Below are 20,611 nucleotides of genomic sequence, written 5' to 3'. Positions count from 1 at the left end.
CATCTCCTCATCATCTTCCTCCATGACACTGACACTAGAGACTCCTTCCATAAATACACACTATCTTCTATATGTAATTACAGAAAGTTAATCAACACCTTCTGACCAATCAGAATCCAGAATTCAACAGTCAGTGAAGATGAGATTTGTTAGTGCTGAATATTGATGTGATCCTGCAGTTTTACAATGTTTCAATTACCAAAGTGTTTCAGTATTGCAATTATTAATTTGCAAATTAATCTTTACATTCTTAAGTAAAACTTATTTAGAAGCTTAACTAGCGATACTCTGAGATTCACTGACACTGACACTCGGAGTGATGAAGATGAGCAGAAACGTTGGATGAGGTCTTTAATGCAGCCATGTGGATGTGAATCAGGACGTCTGTGTTTCTCTGGATCCCCAGTCATCCTCTGTTCCCGTTACTGGCTTTGGTGTTTGAGAAGTGTGAGTTAGCAACGTGTACGCCGCGGGAGCCGGGCGGGGCCGGGGGAGACGTCTGCTCATCAGACTCCTTTAACGAAGACATCACTGTGTTTGCCAAACAGGTTTGATAATCAACCTCATTTATCCATTAATGATAATCTATCAGAGAATCTGTTTAACAATATAATCACCAGCATGTTCCTCACTCTGGATCTCATTACTGCTCCAGATGTTCAGCATGTCTTCAGAATATCTCCTGAACTGAATTTATTAATGAAAGCATTGTTGATACATTAACACTGATCTAACCCTGGACCTGTGAATAACATCAGGATCGTATTTATCTGTTTGTTTCTTTGTGTGTTTGTTGTTTAGATCCGAGCAGAGAATCCGATATTCTCATCCAATCCTGAATTGGACAATCTGGTGAGCGAGACAACATTCAGAAATATCGCATTTTACCTGTAACTGAGATTATAATTTTTTTTTTTTTTCATTTTCATTTCATTGTCTGTACCACTTATCTCGGGTCACGGGGAGCCTGTGGTGCCTGCGTACACCCTGGATGGAATGCCAACAAATCACAGGGCACACACACATTCTCATTCTATTATTATTATTATTATTATTATTATTTACTACAAACCAATATATTACATTAAGTTAAGTAGTCTTTATTTGTCAAATATACATTACAGAACAGTGAAATTCTTTCATCTCATATCCAGTCCTTGGGGGTTGGGGTCAGAGTGCAGGGTCAGCCATGATACAGCACCCCTGGAGCAGGGTGGGTTGGGGGCCTTGCTCAAGGCCCCAACGGTGGCAGCTTGGCGGATCATCAGAGTTATATTATATAAACACTGAAAACTTTATCACTTTTAGATCATTTAGAACCTTTATTTGTTCCTGAGCTGGTTCTCCGAAGGAACTGTTAAAGCTTCAATGTAGAACAAACATTACAACATTGAAACAAACATTGTGAGGGTTCCACACACAAATCTTTAAGGAAGTGAGGGACTCTTATTTATACACTCCACCCATAAAGAACCACTGAGGAACCTTATTTTAATGCATTATTACAGAACATACACTTGTGGTAAACGAGCAGATGAATTTGTGAGAGATTTGTTTGTTCCAGCTGATAGATGACGTTCCTGCTGTTGTTGTAGGTCTTGTAAAACAACAATCCATTTCTTTCTTTCTTTCTTTCTTTCTTTCTTTCTTTCTTTCTTTCTTTCTTTCTTTCTTTCTTTCTTTCTTCCAGATGATTCAAGCAATACAAGTATTAAGATTTCATCTGCTCGAGTTGGAGAAGGTAAATTAAAGCTAATCTGCAGTCGTGATGAAAGAGAGCATTGTTTATCATCTCATCATGATGTTGGTGTTGGTTTCAGGTCCATGAGCTGTGTGATAATTTTTGTCATCGCTACATTAGCTGTCTGAAAGGAAAAATGCCAATTGACCTGGTTATTGATGATCGGGATGGATGCAAGGCTGATTTTGATGACCTAACGTCTACACATCTATCAGATCACGTAAGTTTTGATTTTTATTGATGTGGTGATTATTAACCATCTTTTATACCCTACTGTGTACCTACATATTCACTCCTCAGGAATGGAGGAATATACTATAGGGTGAACTCCTCTGACCTGGCCCTTTCATGATAAGAGTAATAATTGATGATGATGATGATGATGATGAAGATGATGATGATGATTTGAACTTAATTAACACAGCCACAAGCCAGCATTATAGAGATTGGAATATAAAGTTTACATGAAAAGTTAAATTTTAATCCCAGAGGTGAGAGTATACTACAGCATTACAGGTGTTTAAAGGATATTGAGTATCAATAGAGTAAGAAATTTATTATAAGAAAGTCTATAGTATTAAACCAAAGTCCTTGATAATGAGATACTTGAATGTAGACTGGTCATACAGGTCTGTCTTCATCAGAAGAACATCACCAGTCAGAGAGAGAGAGAGAGAGAGAGAGAATATTAAGTATGCTTGTGATCATGTGATGGATAAAGACAATGTAGATTATGTCTAAAGTGCAGGCAGGGACTCCGACAAGACTAGCTAGGACATCATAACTAAAAGGTGAGACAGACACGAAGGCTTAATGGGATATAAAGCATCTGGCAAAGATCCAAACATCCCAGTACTCCAAACACTCTATAAATGTGAAATCTGACTGGGAGCCAATGTAGTGTGGCTAAAATAGGAGTGATGTGTTCATATCTTCTGGTTCTAGTTAGGACTCTAGCTGCTGCATTCTGGACTAACTGGAGCTTGTTTCTGCTCCTACTGGAACATCCAGACAGTAAGACATTACAATAATCCAACCTAGAGGTAACAAAAGCATGAACTAGTTTCTCTGCATCATGAAGTGACATCATATTGGTGTCAAAAGCTGCACTAAGATCCAGTAACACCAGTAGGGAGACACAACCCTGATCAGAGGTCAGTAACAGGTCATTGACCACTTTAACCAGTGCTGTCTCTGTGCTATGATGAGGCCTAAATCCTGACTGATACATTTCATAAATGTTATTTCTATGCAGGTCTGAACAGAACTGCTGTGCTACAGCCTTTTCTAGGATCTTGGAGATAAAGGGCAGGTTTGATATCGGTCTGTAGTTGGACAGCTGACAGGGGTCGAGGTCCGGTTTTGATAACAGGTAGCTTAAAACATTTAGATAGATAGCCAATGCTATGGAGAGGAGTGGAATCTACTGGTGTTATTAGTTTTAAGAAACATGTAGGCTCTTCAGAGATCTAGTACACAGACTGATGATTTTGAAGAGGAAATTCTTGAAGAGAGTAAATGATGTAACTGCTGATTTAATCATATTATTTATAAACATATCACATTGTCTAGGTTTCATTTAATAGCCTGAATTTTCTGCATAATATTTTACATTTATTCACTAAAAAATAATTTCCTAACTTGATCTTCACTAGATACCGATGTGGATTCCTCTGTGATGCTTTAATCCCAGTTCGCTTTCGTAAAGTTTTAAATAAGGAAGATGGATTTATTTATTGTTTAAGACACAGAAGCTATAAAAATGGAGCTGATGATGATGATGATGATGATGATGATGATGATGAGGATGAAGGCAGTGGGAAGGACAGCTGGTAGACAGGATCAGGCTGTGACGTTGTTCTTGTGTTAGCTCTAATGATTAGCATGTCAATGTGTCTTTGTCTCTGAGGTGTAAGTGTTTAGTGAGAGAGACACAGTGGGGGGGGGCACAGAGGAAACACACACACACACAGAAACAGAGGGTATATAACTGTCCTTCAGAGACAGAGCGGGACACTATTAATTATATGATGATTCTATGATCAGCTCAGACAGGAAACTCACTCCCTTTAGTTTTTATTTTATTTTGGTTTTATTTCAATCAGATTTCCACGTTACAGCAGCAGCAAAAGAACAAAATGTACAAATATGAAGCAGAAAGATAAAAAAAAATCTATATAAATACAGAAGAAAAATAAGAATAACAATAATAATAATGTCATAAAAACACACACTCTTGTATTGCACAGGATTATAATTATTGTAATTTCACAGTTTATACAGTAGAATATCACATGCAACAGTGTGTATTATGAGAACACACCATCAGTATGAACAGTGTGTATTATGAGAACACACCATCAGTATGAACAGTGTGTATTATGAGAACACACCATCAGTATGAACAGTGTGTATTATGAGAACACACCATCAGTATGAACAGTGTGTATTATGAGAACACACCATCAGTATGAACAGTGTGTATTATGAGAACACACCATCAGTATGAACAGTGTGTATTATCTATATACTGTATATATTTATTTATTTATTTTTTTTTTACTACTAGTATCTCATTTGAACAGTGTTTAGTGGGCGTGTCATGCAGGTATTTCCAGTAGTGTTAATGATAAGGTGAGAGTGGCTAATGTTCCTTAAATGATTAAATATAATTTGTGTTATCGCTGCTGTCGGACATCCAGCAGGATTCACACGAGCGCATCGCCGCCATTAATATTCATTACACTGTATGTTGCTGTATGATCACATCCTGCGCTGGCTTCATTTACCTCAGAACCCCTGAAATTAATTTCTGCTACTGACCAGGAAATCAAACATTCTGTGTATTAAGTTTCATACTGACCTCTAACCTGAGGATGGGTTGTACTTCATTCTACATCTACTGTAGATAGATAGATAGATAGATAGATAGATAGATAGATAGATAGATAGATAGATAGAGAGTAATGCGTATTGGATGAAAAAGACACACACACACACACACAAACACAGAATAACTGCTGTGTGTCCTTAATGATTAAACACTGAGTGGCTGTATTGTTAGTGTGGATTATTTCAGGAGTGTGTGTGTGTGTGTGTGTGTGTGTGTGTGTGTGTTTAGCTCTTTATCTGAACACCATCAGGCAAACAGCTGACGCTCAAGGGTTTGTCTTTTGCCCGTTTCTCCTTAGTGTGTGTGTTGAAGTGTGTGTGTGTGTGTGTGTGTATTGAGGATATAAAGAGACCCTGACACATCCTCTAGCGCACACACACACACACACACACACACATTCACACACGCACTTGCTGGACCTGCATCAGTTTTTGCTAGTCTTTTATTTATTTTTATTTATTTTTATTTAAGTTAAATGACCGACACGTCGCTGTTTCTTCATCAGTCGATTTTTTCTTTATTTTCTGCTCAAATTTTTCTCAGTTTATTTTTTTTAAAGAAACTGCTTCGAATTTCTTTCTAGATTGTTTTAAACCCCTCTGTATTTTTTCTACCTGATAGATAGATATAAAATTTATTTTCTTATTTTTTCTTTATTTTTTCTTTCTTTTTCACTTTAATATTTTTTTCTGCTCTTTCATCACATTACTGCTCGTGTTCCAGATGGACAGAATGGTGAATTAAACACCCTACACTCACATCTATCCCCATCTCATTGTAAGCCTCAGCAAAGAGGGTGTGTATCTTTACAGATCCTGGAAGGCGGGGCTTGTTTCTTAGAAGTAGACATGGTTGCACTCCTTTCTTAAATATGGACTGATCATGTAATGGCTCATCCCTAGTGTCAGTTGTGTGTATTAGTGTTGTGGCATGTGGCTAGTGTCTAGTGTGTTGTGTCAGTGTATGTGTGGCAGTGTTGTGGTGGCTAGTTGTGTGTATGTAGACAGGCAGTGTTAGGTGTATTGTGTGTGTCAGTGTTATGTGTGTGTGGTTAGTGTGTATGTGGTTAGTGTGTGTGTGTGGCAGGGGGGAGACAGGTGGTTAGTGTGTGTGTGGCATGTGTCAGAACATGTTGTGTGTCTAGTGGCACAATTTAGCTCAGGGGGGTATGTATTGTGGCTAGTGTGTGTGTGGCTAGTGTGTGTGTGTCAGTTGTGTGTGGCATGTGTGGTCAGGTGTGTCATTGTGTGGCTGTGCATGTGTGGCTAGGTGTGTGTATGTGGTGGCTGTGTGGTGGTGGTGGCCTGAGGCGCGTGTGTGTGTTGTGTGGGTGTGTATGTGTGTGGCCAGGCAGACAGGGGCAGTGTTGTGTGTGTGTTGTGTGTGTGTGTGTACAGTGTGTGTGTGTTTGTGTGTGTGTATGGGCTAGTTGTGTTGTCAGGCTAGTGTGTTGTGTGTGTCATGTGTGTGCATGTGGCAGGTGACAGGTGGCTAGCTCAGTTGTGTCAGTGTGTGTTGTGTTGTGCTAGTGTGTCAGTGTGTGTGTGCCAGTTGTGTGTGTATATGTGTTTCAGTTGTGTGTGTGTGTATGTGTGTTTGTGTGTATGTGTGCAGACAGATCAGGATGTAAGGCAGACATGTGTCTCAGTGTCAGGTGTGTAGATGTGTATTCTAGGTGTGTGTGTGTAAAGACACACTATGTGTTGTCAGGTGTGACATACACAGGGTCAGTGTTGTGCATGTGCATGTGGTCAGTTTGTGTCAGTGTGTGTGTGTACTCAGTGTGTGTGTATGTGTGTAGTCAGTGTGGCAGTGTCAGTGTCATAAGGTGGCAGTTGTGTGTGCATTTGTGTCTCTAGGGGAGACAGAAGTGTGTTGTGTGTGTGTGTGTGTTGTGTCAGTAGGACATGTGTCAGTGTGTGTATGGGTGTGTAGACAGGGTGTCTCGAGGGCATGCAGTGTCAGGCCAGTGTACAGTGTATGCAGTGTTGTGTTGTGTGTGTATGTGGCTCAGGTCAGTGTTGTGTGGCAGGCTCCTAGTGTTGCTAGTGTGCATGTATGGTGTTGTGTGTGTTTGATGTGTATTAGGCTAGTGTGTGTGTGTTGTGTTATTGTGGTGGCTAGTGTGGGTGTGTATTAGTGTGTCAGTGTTGTGTGTGTTAGGTGGCTAGTTGTGTGTAGACAGTGTGTTGTGTGGGTGTATGTATGTGGGAGAGCTGCAGGTAGACAGGGCAGGGGGCAAGTGGGGGCTCAGTGTGTGTGGCTCAGGCCAGTGTGTTGCTGTGTGCTAGGGTGGGACAGGCTAGTGTTGTGTCAGTGTGTGGCTAGTGTGTGCATGTGTGTTAGTGTGTGTGTAGTATGTGTGGCTTAGGCTAGTGCTTGTGTGTGTGTGTGTTGTGTTTGTGTTGCTGTGTGTATGTGTGTTAGTGTTGTGTGTGTATAGGCTAGGCTCAGTGTGTGTATGTGTGTTGGCTAGTGCTAGTGTATGTGCAGCAGGCTGTGTGTGTATGTGTCAGGCCAGTGTTGTATGTGTGTCAGGCTGTTATATTTGACATGTGTATGTGTTGTGTTGTGTGTGTATGTGTGTTATGTTGTGTGTGTATGTGTGTTATGTTGTGTGTGTATGTGTGTTGTGTGTGTGTGTGTGTGTGTGTGTTGAATCAGTGTTATTGACTGTAATAGTTTATTGATTGATTTTGTTAAACAGAACACAGCGTCATGGAGAGATTTAGATGATAATCGCTCCACTCCGTCCATCGGTACTCCTGGACCGTCCAGCGGAGGACACGTCTCTCACAGCGGAGACAACAGCAGTGACCTGGGTGAGAAAAAAATCATTCATTTTATTTATTACAATTAAATCTCAGGGCTGAATATTCCCTTAAAAATGGTTTAAAATAATATAATTTTTCCCTTTACAAACTTTATTGGGTATTTTTTTAATTAAAAAATACTAATAAATGTCTTTATGTGTGTATTTGTGTGTTTATTTTTGTGTGTTTTGTGTGTGTGTATTTGTGTGTTTGTGTGTATTTTTGTGTGTGTGTATTTTTGTGTGTGTGTATTTTTGTGTGTTTATTTTTGTGAGTGTGTATTTTTCTGTTTTTGTGTGTGTATTTGTGTGTGTGTGTATTTGTCTGTGTTTGTGTGTTTTTGTGTGTGTGTGTGTTTTTGTGTGTTTTGTGTGTGTATTTTTGTGTATGTTTTTGTGTGTGTGTGTGTGTGTTTTTGTGTGTTTTGTGTGTGTATTTGTGTGTTTGTGTGTATTTTTGTGTATGTTTTTGTGTGTGTATGTGTTTTTGTGTGTGTATTTTTGTGTCTGTGTATTTTTGTGTTTTTGTGTGTGTATTTTTGTGTCTGTGTGTGTATTTGTGTATGTGTGTATTTGTCTGTGTTTGTGTGTGTGTGTGTTTTTGTGTGTGTGTGTGTTTTTGTGTTTTGTGTGTGTATTTTTGTGTATGTTCTCAGGCAAGTGTTTCTATTGCGTGGGTCTATCTCAGTGAGTGCGTATTCTCAGGCAGTTTTGTAGGTGTGTGTTGTGTGTCTGTGTGCATCTTCAGGCATGTCTCTGTGTGCGCATGCAGTTCTTGTGTGCAAGTATCTCAGTGTCCTGGGTGGCATCCCAGGCTCCTGTGCGTGGCATCTGTGCCTCATGCAAGGCATTTTTGTGTGTGTGCAGCATCTATCTGTGGCCCAGTGTGTCTGTGTGTTTGTGTGTGCATTACATCTGTGCACATCTCTCAGGCAAGTGCAAGTGTTTTGTCAGGGTCTATCTCTGTGAGGTGGCATTTTCAGTGTTTCAGTGTGTGTTTTTGTGTGTGTGCACCCTAGGTGTGTCCAGGCCTCAGTGTGGTTCTAGTGTGGCAGATTTCTTAGGGCAGAGCCTGTGTGTGTGTATTCTTAGGTGTGTTTAGGTGGTGTGTAAGACTCTAGGTGGCCCAGTGTTTGGTGTGTGTGTGTGTTCAGTGTGTGTTCTCAGTGTGTGTCTCGAGGTAGTGTGTGTGTACTTTAGTGTGGCTCAGGGGTGGTGTGTGTGTGTTCTAGTGTGTGTGACTCTCAGGTGGCTCAGTGTTTGGTGGCAGGCTCAGTGTGTTGTGTGTGTGTCTCAGTGTGCAGACTCTCAGTGTCGATTCTCAGGTGGCTCTCATTTCAGTGTGCCCAGTGTGCAGACTCCTCAGTGTTCTTGTGTGTCTTTGTGCAAGTGTGTTCTTGTGCAGTGTTTCTGTGAGTGTTTTGTGTGTGTGTGTTTATTTTTGTGTGTGTTTGTGTGTGTGTGTGTTGTTCAGTGTGTTCTGTGTGCTCCAGCAGTGTTTTTGTGTGTGTGTTTTTGTACTGTGAAAGGCAGACTATGGCTCAGTGTGTGTGTGTGTGTGTCTTTGTGTGGCACTCTTTGTGTGCCCATTTTCAGTGTGCATTCTTGTGTGTCTGTGTGTACTCAGGTGTGTGTTCTTTGTGGCCCATCTCAGGTGTGCTCAGTGTGTGTTTTGTGTGAGACATCTTTAGTGTGTTTTATCTCTTTGTGCGTGCAGACTCAGTGTTTTGTGTGTGTTTTTTTTTGTGTGTTTGCACCCATTCTGTGTGCAGTATCTCAGACTAGGCAAGTGTCTTCAGGTGGTCGCATTCTAGTGTGTGTCTCAGGTGTAGTAGTAGTAGTACTTTTTGTATTGGGTCCTATCTCTTAGGTGTGTTTTGTGTAGTGTGCAAGACTTTGAGTGTAAGGCATCTCAGTGTGTTTATCTCAGGCATCTCAGTGTCTTGTGTGTCTCTTGTGTGTGTTCTCTTAGTGTATTCCTAGGGTGTGTATCTCTTTGTGTGTTTGTGCCTGCAGGTCTAGTGTGTCTTTATTGTGGCCTGATTTCTCAGGCAGTATTTCTCAGGTGTCTAGTGTGTGTGTCTAGGTGTGTGTGCTCTTGTGTGTTTACTATCTTTGTGTGTTTGTGTGTAGTTCTCAGGCACTCCAGGCTCGAGTGTGTGTGTATTCTAGGCAAGGCTCAGTGTGTGCAGACTTTTTGCAGGTGTGTCTCAGTGCGTGTTTTTGTGTGGTCTGATCTCAGCTGTGTGTGTATTTTTGTGTGTCTAGTGTTTCAGTGTTTATTCTTGTGTGTTTGTGTGTGTTCTGAGGCATTCTTGTGCAGGCTCAGTGTGCTCTGTGTGCGTGCATTCTTCAGGTGGCCCATTCTGTGCGTATTGTATCCCTTGTGTTTGTGGCCCAGTGTGTGTCCAGTGTGCTCCTTGTGCGGCCCATTTTGTGTGCACTTTTGTACTAGTGTGTGTTTTTGTGTGTTTATTTTTGTGTGTTTGTGTGTGTGTTTGTGTGTTTTTGTGTGTTTATTTTTGTGTGTGTTTTTGTGTGTTTATTTTTGTGTGTGTGTATTTTTGTGTGTTTATTTTTGTGTGTTTATTTTTGTGTGTTTGTGTGTGTTTTTGTGTGTGTTTTTGTGTGTTTTGTGTGTGTGTATTTTTGTGTGTGTTTGTGTGTGTGTATTTTTGTGTGTATTTTTGTGTGTGTGTGTGTGTGTGTGTTTGTGTGTGTGTGTTTGTGTGTGTATTTTTGTGTGTAACTCTAATAGTGTTTGTGTAAATGTACTTTGAGGAAGTGTTTATTCCTGTAAGTGAAAGGTTTTGAGCAGTAAAACATCTTCAAGAGTCTTTTAAGAGAGAGAGACGGGGGGGGGGGTTTGCAAGACAATGAAAGAATGACAAAATGTCTCTGTGTTTATTCTCTCTGGTCTCTCTGTGTTTATTCTCTCTGGTCTCTCTGTGTTTATTCTCTCTGTGTTTATTCTCTCTGTGTTTATTCTCTCTGGTCTCTCTGTGTTTATTCTCTCTGGTCTCTCTCTGTTTATTCTCTCTGTGTTTATTCTCTCTGGTCTCTCTGTGTTTATTCTCTCTGTGTTTATTCTCTCTGTGTTTATTCTCTCTGGTCTCTCTGTGTTTATTCTCTCTGGTCTCTCTGTGTTTATTCTCTCTGTGTTTATTCTCTCTGGTCTCTCTGTGTTTATTCTCTCTGGTCTCTCTCTGTTTATTCTCTCTGTGTTTATTCTCTCTGGTCTCTCTGTGTTTATTCTCTCTGGGCTCTCTGTGTTTATTCTCTCTGGTCTCTCTCTGTTTATTCTCTCTGTGTTTATTCTCTCTGGTCTCTCTGTGTTTATTCTCTCTGGGCTCTCTGTGTTTATTCTCTCTGGTCTCTCTGTGTTTATTCTCTCTGGTCTCTCTTATTATTAAACCATCTCTACTGTCAGTATGTTCAGATGTGTTAGAGACTTTAGCAGGTTTCTGTTGTGATATCAGACAGTGATGACTGGACATTTGTGGCAGATTTAGAATTTTGAATTATAGTCAGAATATTAATGAATGAATTTAAATGCTGATTCTCAACCCTGTGTTCATGTGGATTATTAATGTTAATTAATTAATGCAGCTGTTTATTATTTACATTTAACATTTAAACAAACAGATAATTAATTCAGATATTACAGTAAACTATGTTCAAGAGAGACATGCTAGAGACACACAGAAAGATAGACAGACAGGGAGACAGACAGACAGACAGACAGACAGAGGGATATGGCGGAAACAGACAGACGAGACAGGACAATGTAGACAGACGAGAGGGATATGAAAGAACAGACAGACGAGACAGACAGACAGACAGAGGGATATGAAAGACAGACAGACAGACAGACAGACAGACAGAGGGATATGAAAGACAGACAGACAGACAGACAGACAGACAGAGGGATATGAAAGACAGACAGACAGACAGACAGACAGACAGAGGGATATGAAAGACAGACAGACAGACAGACAGACAGACAGAGGGATATGAAAGACAGACAGACAGACAGACAGACAGAGGGATATGAAAGACAGACAGACAGACAGACAGACAGAGGGATATGAAAGACAGACAGACAGACAGACAGACAGACAGAGGGATATGAAAGACAGACAGACAGACAGACAGACAGACAGACAGACAGAGGGATATGAAAGACAGACAGACAGACCAGATGAACAGAGGGATAAGGAAGAGACGAAGACAGACAGACGGAGACAGACGAGACAAGAGGGATATGAAAAGACAGACAGACAGACAGACGAGACTTAGAGGGATATGAAAGACAGACAGACAGACGAGACAGACAGACAGACAGAACGAAAGGGAGGGAGCAGGAAAGACAGACAGACAGACAGACAGACAGAGGGATATGAAAGACAGACAGACAGACAGACAGACAGACAGACAGAGGGATATGAAAGACAGACAGACAGACAGACAGACAGAGGGATATGAAAGACAGACAGACAGACAGACAGACAGGGTGTTTATATGCAGTACATGTCTATTTTTAATGAAGAGTCTAAATGATAAATTCTCTAATTTCTGAGGATTTCCGTCTCCATCCAGTGAAGAAGCTCCACTTTCTAAAAGCTCTACACTTCACTGTCAGCTCTGTGACATTAGTTTATAAAGATAAACTTTATAATATTTATAAAATGTTTATTGGAATTGTTTTATACCAAACTGAAGTAAATCTGGATGATCTGTCATGAAAAACAGTGTGTGTGTGTGTGTGTGTGTGGAAGAGCATGCTGGGATATCTTTTGTCCACATTAAGCTTTTTTTTACAACAGCAGGGGATGTGTGAGGTCATGTGACCTTCTCACCTCAGAAAAAAACTTTTTAAAAACACTTTTCAGACTTGGAAAGGTCAAAGGTCACTAAGAAGTCACAATTGTCTAGTAAATTCTTCAATAAGTTGTGTGTGTGTGTGTGTTTGGGGTTCGGGTGTGGGGGCGGGGGCTGGGGGGGGAATGTCCCATACAAATCTAAACAAAAGCAGGCAACAGGAAGTGACTTCATTCTGTGGGTCTTCGTGTGTACCAGCAGCTGGAACTCTGTACAATTGGCACTAATGAAAGAGATCAGTGGCGTTTCTGAGCTCAGGGTCCAGGACTGAAGTTCTGCAGGGGGTCCAGATTTGGCTGTAGACCCTGAGATCTGAGGGTCAGGAGGAGCTGGTCATCTGCAGACAGTTTAATCTCAGAGTCATGAAGAGAGAAGCTGTGGAATACTAGAATAATCCCCCCACCTCTCTCTCTCTCTCTCTCTCTCTCTCTGTCTCCCTCTCTCTCTCTCTCTCTGTCTCCCTCTCTCTCTCTCTCTCTGTCTCCCTCTCTCTCTCTCTCTCTCTCCGTCTCTTTCTCTCTCTCTCTCTCTCTCTCTCTCTCTCTCTCCGTCTCTTTCTCTCTCTCTCTCTCTCTCTCTCTCTCTCTCTCTCCGTCTCTTTCTCTCTCTCTCTCTCTCTCTCTCTCTCTCTCTGGTTCAGGGGATGGTCTGGAGAGCAGTCTGGCTTCTCCAGGAACAGGTGATGAGGATGACTCTGATAAGAAGCGACAGAAGAAACGAGGGATTTTTCCTAAAGTAGCAACTAACATCATGAGGGCGTGGCTATTCCAGCACCTCACAGTAAGAAGAGAACCTCACTGCTTGAGATCCTCATTGCTCAAGAACATCACTGCTTGAGAACATCACTGATCCACACGTTCCTTCTCTAAACTGATCTCTCGTTTTTTTGCTTTGTTTTGTTTTGGCACCTCTAAAATGACTTCAGCCATTCAGAGAGAGCTAATACCAAGCTGTCTGTCTGTCTCCCTCCCTCTCTCTCTCTCACTCTCTCCCTCCCTCTCTCTCTCTCTCTCTCTCTCTCCCTCTCTCTCTCTCTCTCTCTCTCTCTCCTCCCTGGTTTCTTCCTCTTTCTGTCTTTCTTCAGCATCCTTATCCATCAGAAGAGCAGAAGAAGCAGCTCGCTCAGGACACAGGACTCACCATCTTACAAGTGAATAACTGGTAAGTGACCTCTGACCTCTGACCTCTGACTGCCCGTGACTACTTTAATAATAGCTCTGTGTCCAAAACCACACTTTGTTCACCATATTATAATGCACAAGAAAGAAAGAAAGAAAGAAAGAAAGAAAGAAAGAAAGAAAGAAAGAAAGAAAGAATTGGGAAGTGGGAGAAGGAAGAAATGAATAAAAGATAAAGTAAGAAAGAAAGAATAAAAGAATGGAAGGAAGGAAAACGAAAAGCTGGAGTAAGATAAAGAACAAGAGAGCAGAGGAGGAGTGCAGGAGCAAGTGTTCCTCTGGGCGGGGCGTCCTCATGCTTATGGGGAATATTAGGGTTCTGTTTATGTGAACACATGAAGCTGTAATTGAATTAGAGAGATTGGGTTTATAATTAGAGTTTATAATGAAGTCATAAATCAGAGGCAGATTACAGACCATCTCATTATTCCACTCCAACACCATCAGCACTCTGCAATAATCACGGTCCTGTAGAGAGTCGTTACACTCCGCCCTGTCATGCCACAGACTCTATTCTAAACACATTAACAGAGAAGGACTGCTGGGTTGCCAGATTGTGTCTCACACATTGCTCTAGTTTTAATTTTATTAGAGTCTGTAAAGAATGTGTTGATGGACGTCACGTCAGTTAGTCTGAGCGGGGTTAAAGACCGGCGTATTCCTTCAGGAAGATCTTTATTGATGGTGTTCAGTGCAGTGTGTTTATTACAGTGTGTTTATTACAGTATGTTTATTACAGTGTGTTTATTATAGTATGTTTAGTGTTGGTGTTTATTACAGTGTGTTTATTACAGTGTGTTTATTACAGTGTGTTTATTATAGTATGTTTAGTGTTGGTGTTTATTACAGTGTGTTTATTACAGTGTGTTTATTATAGTATGTTTAGTGTTGGTGTTTATTACAGTGTGTTTATTACAGTGTGTTTATTACAGTGTGTTTATTATAGTATGTTTAGTGTTGGTGTTTATTACAGTGTGTTTATTACAGTGTGTTTATTATAGTATGTTTATTACAGTGTGTTTATTACAGTATGTTTATTACAGTGTGTTTATTATAGTATGTTTAGTGTTGGTGTTTATTACAGTGTGTTTATTACAGTGTGTTTATTACAGTGTGTTTGTGCATAGTATGTTTAGTGTTGGTAAGCTTTATTACAGTGTGTTTATTACAGTGTGTTTATTATAGTATGTTTAGTGTTGGTGTTTATTACAGTGTGTTTATTACAGTGTGTTTATTACAGTGTGTTTATTACAGTGTGTTTATTACAGTGTGTTTATTATAGTATGTTTAGTGTTGGTGTTTATTACAGTGTGTTTATTACAGTGTGTTTATTATAGTATGTTTAGTGTTGGTGTTTATTACAGTGTGTTTATTACAGTGTGTTTATTACAGTGTGTTTATTATAGTATGTTTATTACAGTGTGTTTATTACAGTATGTTTATTACAGTGTGTTTATTATAGTATCATTGTAGTTGAAGCTGGTGTTTATTACAGTGTGTTTATTACAGTGTGTTTAGTATAGTATGTTTAGTGTTGGTGTTTATTACAGTGTGTTTATTACAGTGTGTTTATTACAGTGTGTTTATTATAGTATGTTTATTACAGTGTGTTTATTACAGTGTGTTTATTACAGTGTGTTTATTATAGTATGTTTAGTGTTGGTGTTTATTACAGTGTGTTTATTACAGTGTGTTTATTACAGTGTGTTTATTATAGTATGTTTATTACAGTGTGTTTATTACAGTGTGTTTATTACAGTGTGTTTATTATAGTATGTTTAGTGTTGGTGTTTATTACAGTGTGTTTATCAACAATCAGAATCAGAAAAAGTTTTATTGCCAGGTACAGCAAAGGGTCAGCACAGAGCACTTTACAGTACTAGGAATTTGTCTTGGTGTCAGGTGTGAACATATACACAGGTATGAAATGTCTGTACAAATATACACAATTTTAGAAAAGAGCTAGAATAAGTTAAATAAATACTGTATAAAGTGACTTGCGTGAGAAGAAGTGCAATAAAATGTAAAAGTGAGCGTGACTGTAACATAAATACAGGTGAGAGGTGTGTACACAATCTGGAATGAGAGAAGTATTGTGTACAAAAGTGTGAGTTTGAATGAACAGTAGTGCAATTTAGAATGTGGAAGTGACTGTCCAGGTTGGGGGGGGGTCATCTGGGGGTAAGTGGGGCAACATGTCCAGCTATGGCTTGGTGTTTATTGTCATGCTCATTGCTTGGTGCCTTTGTTGTTGGTGTTTATTGTCATGTCATTGTGGTGCGTGTTTCATTGTCAAGGCTCTTGCTTTGCAGTGTTTCCATTGTTTGGAGGTTTGTTATTGAGCCTGTTTGCAGCGTGCCCATTGTCATGTTTGTTGTAAGTGCAAGCCATTTGTTGGTGTTTGTTGCAGTGTGTTTATTGTTGGTGTTTGTTGTTGGTGTTTGTTGTTGGTGTTTATTGTTGGTGTTTGTTGTAGTGTGTTTATTGTTGGTGTTTGTTGCAGTGTGTTTATTGTTGGTGTTTGTTGTAGTGTGTTTATTGTTGGTGTTTGTTGCAGTGTGTTTATTGTTGGTGTTTGTTGTAGTGTGTTTATTGTTGGTGTTTGTTGCAGTGTGTTTATTATTGGTGTTTGTTTGTAGTGTGTTTATTGTTGGTGTTGTTGCAGTGTGTTTTATTGTTGGTGTTTGTTGTAGTGCTGATTTGAGTTGGTGGCTCTGTCAAGAGCAAGGGTAGTGTTCTATTTGTTGGTGTTTGTTGTTTATGCCTATTGTAGTTGGTAGTTTTATTTGTTGGTGTCCATTGTAGTGTGTCTATTTGTTGGTGTTTGTTGTAGTGTGTTTATTGTTGTTGTTTGTTTGCAGCAGGTTTATTTGTTTGAGTGTTTGTTTGTAGTGTGTTTATTGTATTGGTGTCTATTACAGTGTGTTTGACATTGTGTCATTGCAGTGTATTTATTGTTTGGTTGTTTGTTGCAGTGTGTCGATTATTTGGTGTTTATTGTAGTGTGTTTATTGTTGGTGTTTGTTTGCAGGTATGGCTTTGGATGTATTGGTGTTTGTTTGTAGTGTGTTTATTTGTTGGTGTTTATGTATGCAGTGTGTTTTATTGTCAGGCCTATTGTAGCATGCCTATTGTCAGGCCTATTGCAGTTGCTCATTGTCATGTAGTCTGTCGCGCGCCCATTGTCGGCGCCCATTTGCAGTACGCCCATCGTCAAGGCCCGTCGCGCGCCCACTGTCGGCGCCTGGTCGCGCGCGCGTCTGGTTGCAGCGCGTTTACTGGTCGGTTGCCCGGCTTTCGCAGCGCGGCCTATCGTCGGGCGCCCGGTATTCGCAGCGCGCTCCATTGGTCGGCAGCTCGGCTGCAGCGCGTCTGGTCTGCAGCGCTCCATCGTCGGCGCCCGTGCTTGCAGCGCTCATCGCCTGGCGCCCCGGTCGGCGGCGCGGCCTGGTTTGCAGAGTACGCGCCCTCATCGTCGGCGGTCTATTGCAGCGCGTCTGTTTGCAGCGCGGCCCATCGGTCGGCGTCTATTCGCAGCGCGCCATCGTCAGTGTCTGGCTGCAGCGCGCCTGACTGGTCGGCGCCCGGTCAGCGCGTCTGGCTGCAGCGCGCTCCACTGTCGGCGGCTCATTGCTGCACCACCCGGTCGGCGCTCACTGCAGCGCGCTCCATTTGTTGTCAGGCGCCCATTGTCGCGCCGCGCCCATTTGTCAAGGCCCACTGCAGCACGCCCACTGGTCGGCGTCCATTGCAGCGCACCATCACTGGCGTCTGGTCGCAGCGCAAGCCCATCACCTGGCGTGCCCATTGCAGCACGCTCCATCGCCTGGCGTCTGCCGCAGCGCGCCTACTGTCGCGCCTGCTCGCAGTGCGTCTGCTGCAGTGCAAGTGGCCGACTCGCCAGGCCTATTGCAGCGCGTGCCCATTGTCAAGGCCTCCATTGCAGCAAGGCCCATCGGCTGGTGTCTGGCTGTAGCGCCCACGGTCAAGGCCCACTGCAGCAGTTGCCCATCACCGCTGTGTCTGTTTGCAGTGCGGCCCACTGTCAAGGCTCATTGTAGCGCACCCATTGGTTGGCGTCTATGTGCAGTGCGCCCATTTATTTCATGCCTGTCTGCAGTGCGGCCCACTGTCAAGGCCTCATTGCAGTGCAACACCATCGGTGTCTGCTCATGGGAGCGGCAGCTATTATTTGGGCGGCCTTTGGTCATGGAAAGGCGCCTTACTGCTCGCGGGGCCCTTTGGTTTGCAGTGCGGCTCCATTGCTTATGCGCCTGTCTTCAGCGCGTCTACTGTCGGCGCTCCGCTCGCAGCACGCTCCATTGTCACGCCTGGTCGCGCGCCCACTGTCAAGTGCCTGTCGCAGCGCAGCTCCGCTCGTGCGCGCTCACTGTCGGGCGCCCGGCTGCAGCAGCCCATCTGGTCGGCGCCTGGCTGCAGCGCGCTCCACTGGGTCGGGCAGTCGCCGTGAAGCAGGCCTACTGTCATGGCCCTCTGGCTACAGTGTGCTCCATTCGCCAGTGTCTGGCTGCAGCAAGTTTGCTCCACGTCAAGGCCTGTGCTTGCAGCAGGCCCATCTGCTTTGGCGGCCTGTTTGCAGCGCGGCCTATTGTTGGCTGCCTGTCAGCGCCCATTGCTGGCGCCCACAGTGTTTACCTGCTCTGCGGCCCGGTCGGGTGGGTAGCGCGCCCTCATCTGGTTGGTTGCCTATTGTAGCAAGTGCCCATGTTGTCAAGTGCCTGCTGTGCGCGCCCATTGTCGGTGCCCTGGTTGCAGCAGGCCCATTTGTCGGTGCCTGCTGCAGCAGGCCCATTGTCGGGTTGCCTATTGCAGTGCCCGACACAAGGCCTACTGCAGCAGGCCCATTGCCGTTTGTCTGTCGTGCGCCTACTGGTCGGTGCCTATTGCAGCAGGCTCCATTGTCAAGGCCTGGCTTTGCAAGGCCGATTGTCAGGCCCATTGCAGCGCGGCCCATTGTCATTGTTGGTCTGTTTGCAGCAGGCCCACTGTCAAGTGCTCATTAAAAGTGCGTGCCCATTTGTTGCAGTGCTCATTGCAGGTGTCTACTGTCACTGTGCTCATATGCATTGTTGCGTGCCCATTTGTTGCAAGGCCTATTGCAGCAAGTGCCCATTTGTTGCAGTGTGTTTGTTGTAGTGTGTTTATTGTTGGTGTTTGTTGTAGTGTGTTTATTGTTGGTGTTTGTTGTAGTGTGTTTATTGTTGGTGTTTGTTGTAGTGTGTTTATTGTTGGTGTTTGTTGTAGTGTGTTTATTGTTGGTGTTTGTTGTAGTGTGTTTATTGTTGGTGTTTGTTGTAGTGTGTTTATTGTTGGTGTTTGTTGTAGTGTGTTTATTGTTGGTGTTTGTTGTAGTGTGTTTATTGTTGTTGTTTGTTGTAGTGTGTTTATTGTTGGTGTTTGTTGTAGTGTGTTTATTGTTGGTGTTTGTTGTAGTGTGTTTATTGTTGTTGTTTGTTGTAGTGTGTTTATTGTTGGTGTTTGTTGTAGTGTGTTTATTGTTGGTGTTTGTTGCAGTGTGTTTATTGTTGGTGTTTGTTGTAGTATGTTTATTGTTGGTGTTTGTTGCAGTGTGTTTATTGTTGGTGTTTGTTGCAGTGTGTTTGTTGTAGTGTGTTTATTGTTGGTGTTTGTTGTAGTGTGTTTATTGTTGGTGTTTGTTGTAGTGTGTTTATTGTTGGTGTTTGTTGTAGTGTGTTTGTTGTAGTGTGTTTATTGTTGGTGTTTGTTGTAGTGTGTTTATTGTTGGTGTTTGTTGCAGTGTGTTTGTTGTAGTGTGTTTATTGTTGGTGTTTGTTGTAGTGTGTTTGTTGTAGTGTGTTTATTGTTGGTGTTTGTTGTAGTGTGTTTATTGTTGGTGTTTGTTGTAGTGTGTTTATTGTTGGTGTTTGTTGTAGTGTGTTTGTTGTAGTGTGTTTATTGTTGGTGTTTGTTGTAGTGTGTTTATTGTTGGTGTTTGTTGCAGTGTGTTTGTTGTAGTGTGTTTATTGTTGGTGTTTGTTGCAGTGTGTTTGTTGTAGTGTGTTTATTGTTGGTGTTTGTTGTAGTGTTTATTGTTGGTGTTTGTTGCAGTGTGTTTGTTGTAGTGTGTTTATTGTTGGTGTTTGTTGCAGTGTGTTTGTTGTAGTGTGTTTATTGTTGGTGTTTGTTGTAGTGTTTATTGTTGGTGTTTGTTGCAGTGTGTTTATTGTTGGTGTTTATTACAATGTGTTTATTGCAGTTAGTTTATTGCAGTGTGTTTACTGTTGTTGTTTGTTGTGTTTTCAGGTTCATCAATGCACGCAGGCGGATAGTACAGCCCATGATCGACCAGTCCAACCGAGCAGGTACGCTGACTCACCTGTACTTACCCAGACTCCGCCCACATGTCCATTCGTGTAGAGATTTTGGTCTAATTTACAAGCTTCATGCTTTATAATTTGCTCTTCACTGGAACTGCAGCAGAATTCACACCCAGACCTGAGAAGATATTTAAAGTCCTTTAATGATGCTGAGATCTGAGTCTGATCTACACACAGCTGTAAAAATACTCAGATATCAGATGATACTGTGTGATGTAGGTCGAGAAGAATCCCAGTGATCTGTTTCACCATGAAAACAGACTGAACTCTCAAAACATCTCAAGGTAGAACTTCCTCAGTACACAAAACATCTTCATTACTCGGTTCTTCATGATGATCTGGACTTCGACAGCCAGGGATTTACTACTGAAACACTGAGACCAAAGCTGCTCTCCTCCAGCGCTGCACCACTCCATCATCTCCACGAGCCAGCTAATGTTCTTCATTAAAACTCCAGACACTGATCTTACAGAAGAGCGAGTGGAGCAGTGTGTGTGTGTGTGTGTGTGTGTGTACTTCAGTTTAAAGCGTGAAACCAAGATAAATTAAATGTTCAGTGAAGTCAGAAGTCAGTAGCTTCCTCATTTCAGTATCTGTGAATAAGAAACATCTCCATCCTCAGGCTGGTGGAGTTGCTGAGAGACGAGGGCTGAGGTTTGGAGTTCGTTTGGAGATGATGAAGCTGTTTAATGTTTGTGTTTTGTGCTGCAGTGAGTCAGGGAACTCCCTTCAGTCCAGACGCTCAGA

At 42.1% G+C, this 20,611-nt stretch overlaps 1 protein-coding gene across 1 annotated transcript in view; it reads left to right on the top strand.

The window, feature by feature from the left end:
• Positions 1-20,611, top strand: part of meis2b (Meis homeobox 2b) — a 28,293-nt gene that overhangs the window by 4,361 nt on the left and 3,321 nt on the right. Inside the window, exons 3-11 of the mRNA XM_058378812.1 lie at positions 407-548; positions 802-852; positions 1,691-1,741; positions 1,821-1,961; positions 7,342-7,456; positions 12,968-13,107; positions 13,412-13,488; positions 19,791-19,849; positions 20,576-20,611. The exon at positions 20,576-20,611 is cut by the window's right edge and continues 54 nt beyond it. Of these exons, the coding sequence (XP_058234795.1) occupies positions 407-548; positions 802-852; positions 1,691-1,741; positions 1,821-1,961; positions 7,342-7,456; positions 12,968-13,107; positions 13,412-13,488; positions 19,791-19,849; positions 20,576-20,611 (812 nt within the window). The remainder of the gene's footprint in view (positions 1-406; positions 549-801; positions 853-1,690; positions 1,742-1,820; positions 1,962-7,341; positions 7,457-12,967; positions 13,108-13,411; positions 13,489-19,790; positions 19,850-20,575) is intronic.

Source organism: Hemibagrus wyckioides, linkage group LG25, assembly GCF_019097595.1.
Source record: "Hemibagrus wyckioides isolate EC202008001 linkage group LG25, SWU_Hwy_1.0, whole genome shotgun sequence".
NCBI lineage: Eukaryota > Metazoa > Chordata > Actinopteri > Siluriformes > Bagridae > Hemibagrus > Hemibagrus wyckioides.
This window is presented reverse-complemented; position numbering and strand designations above follow the sequence as displayed.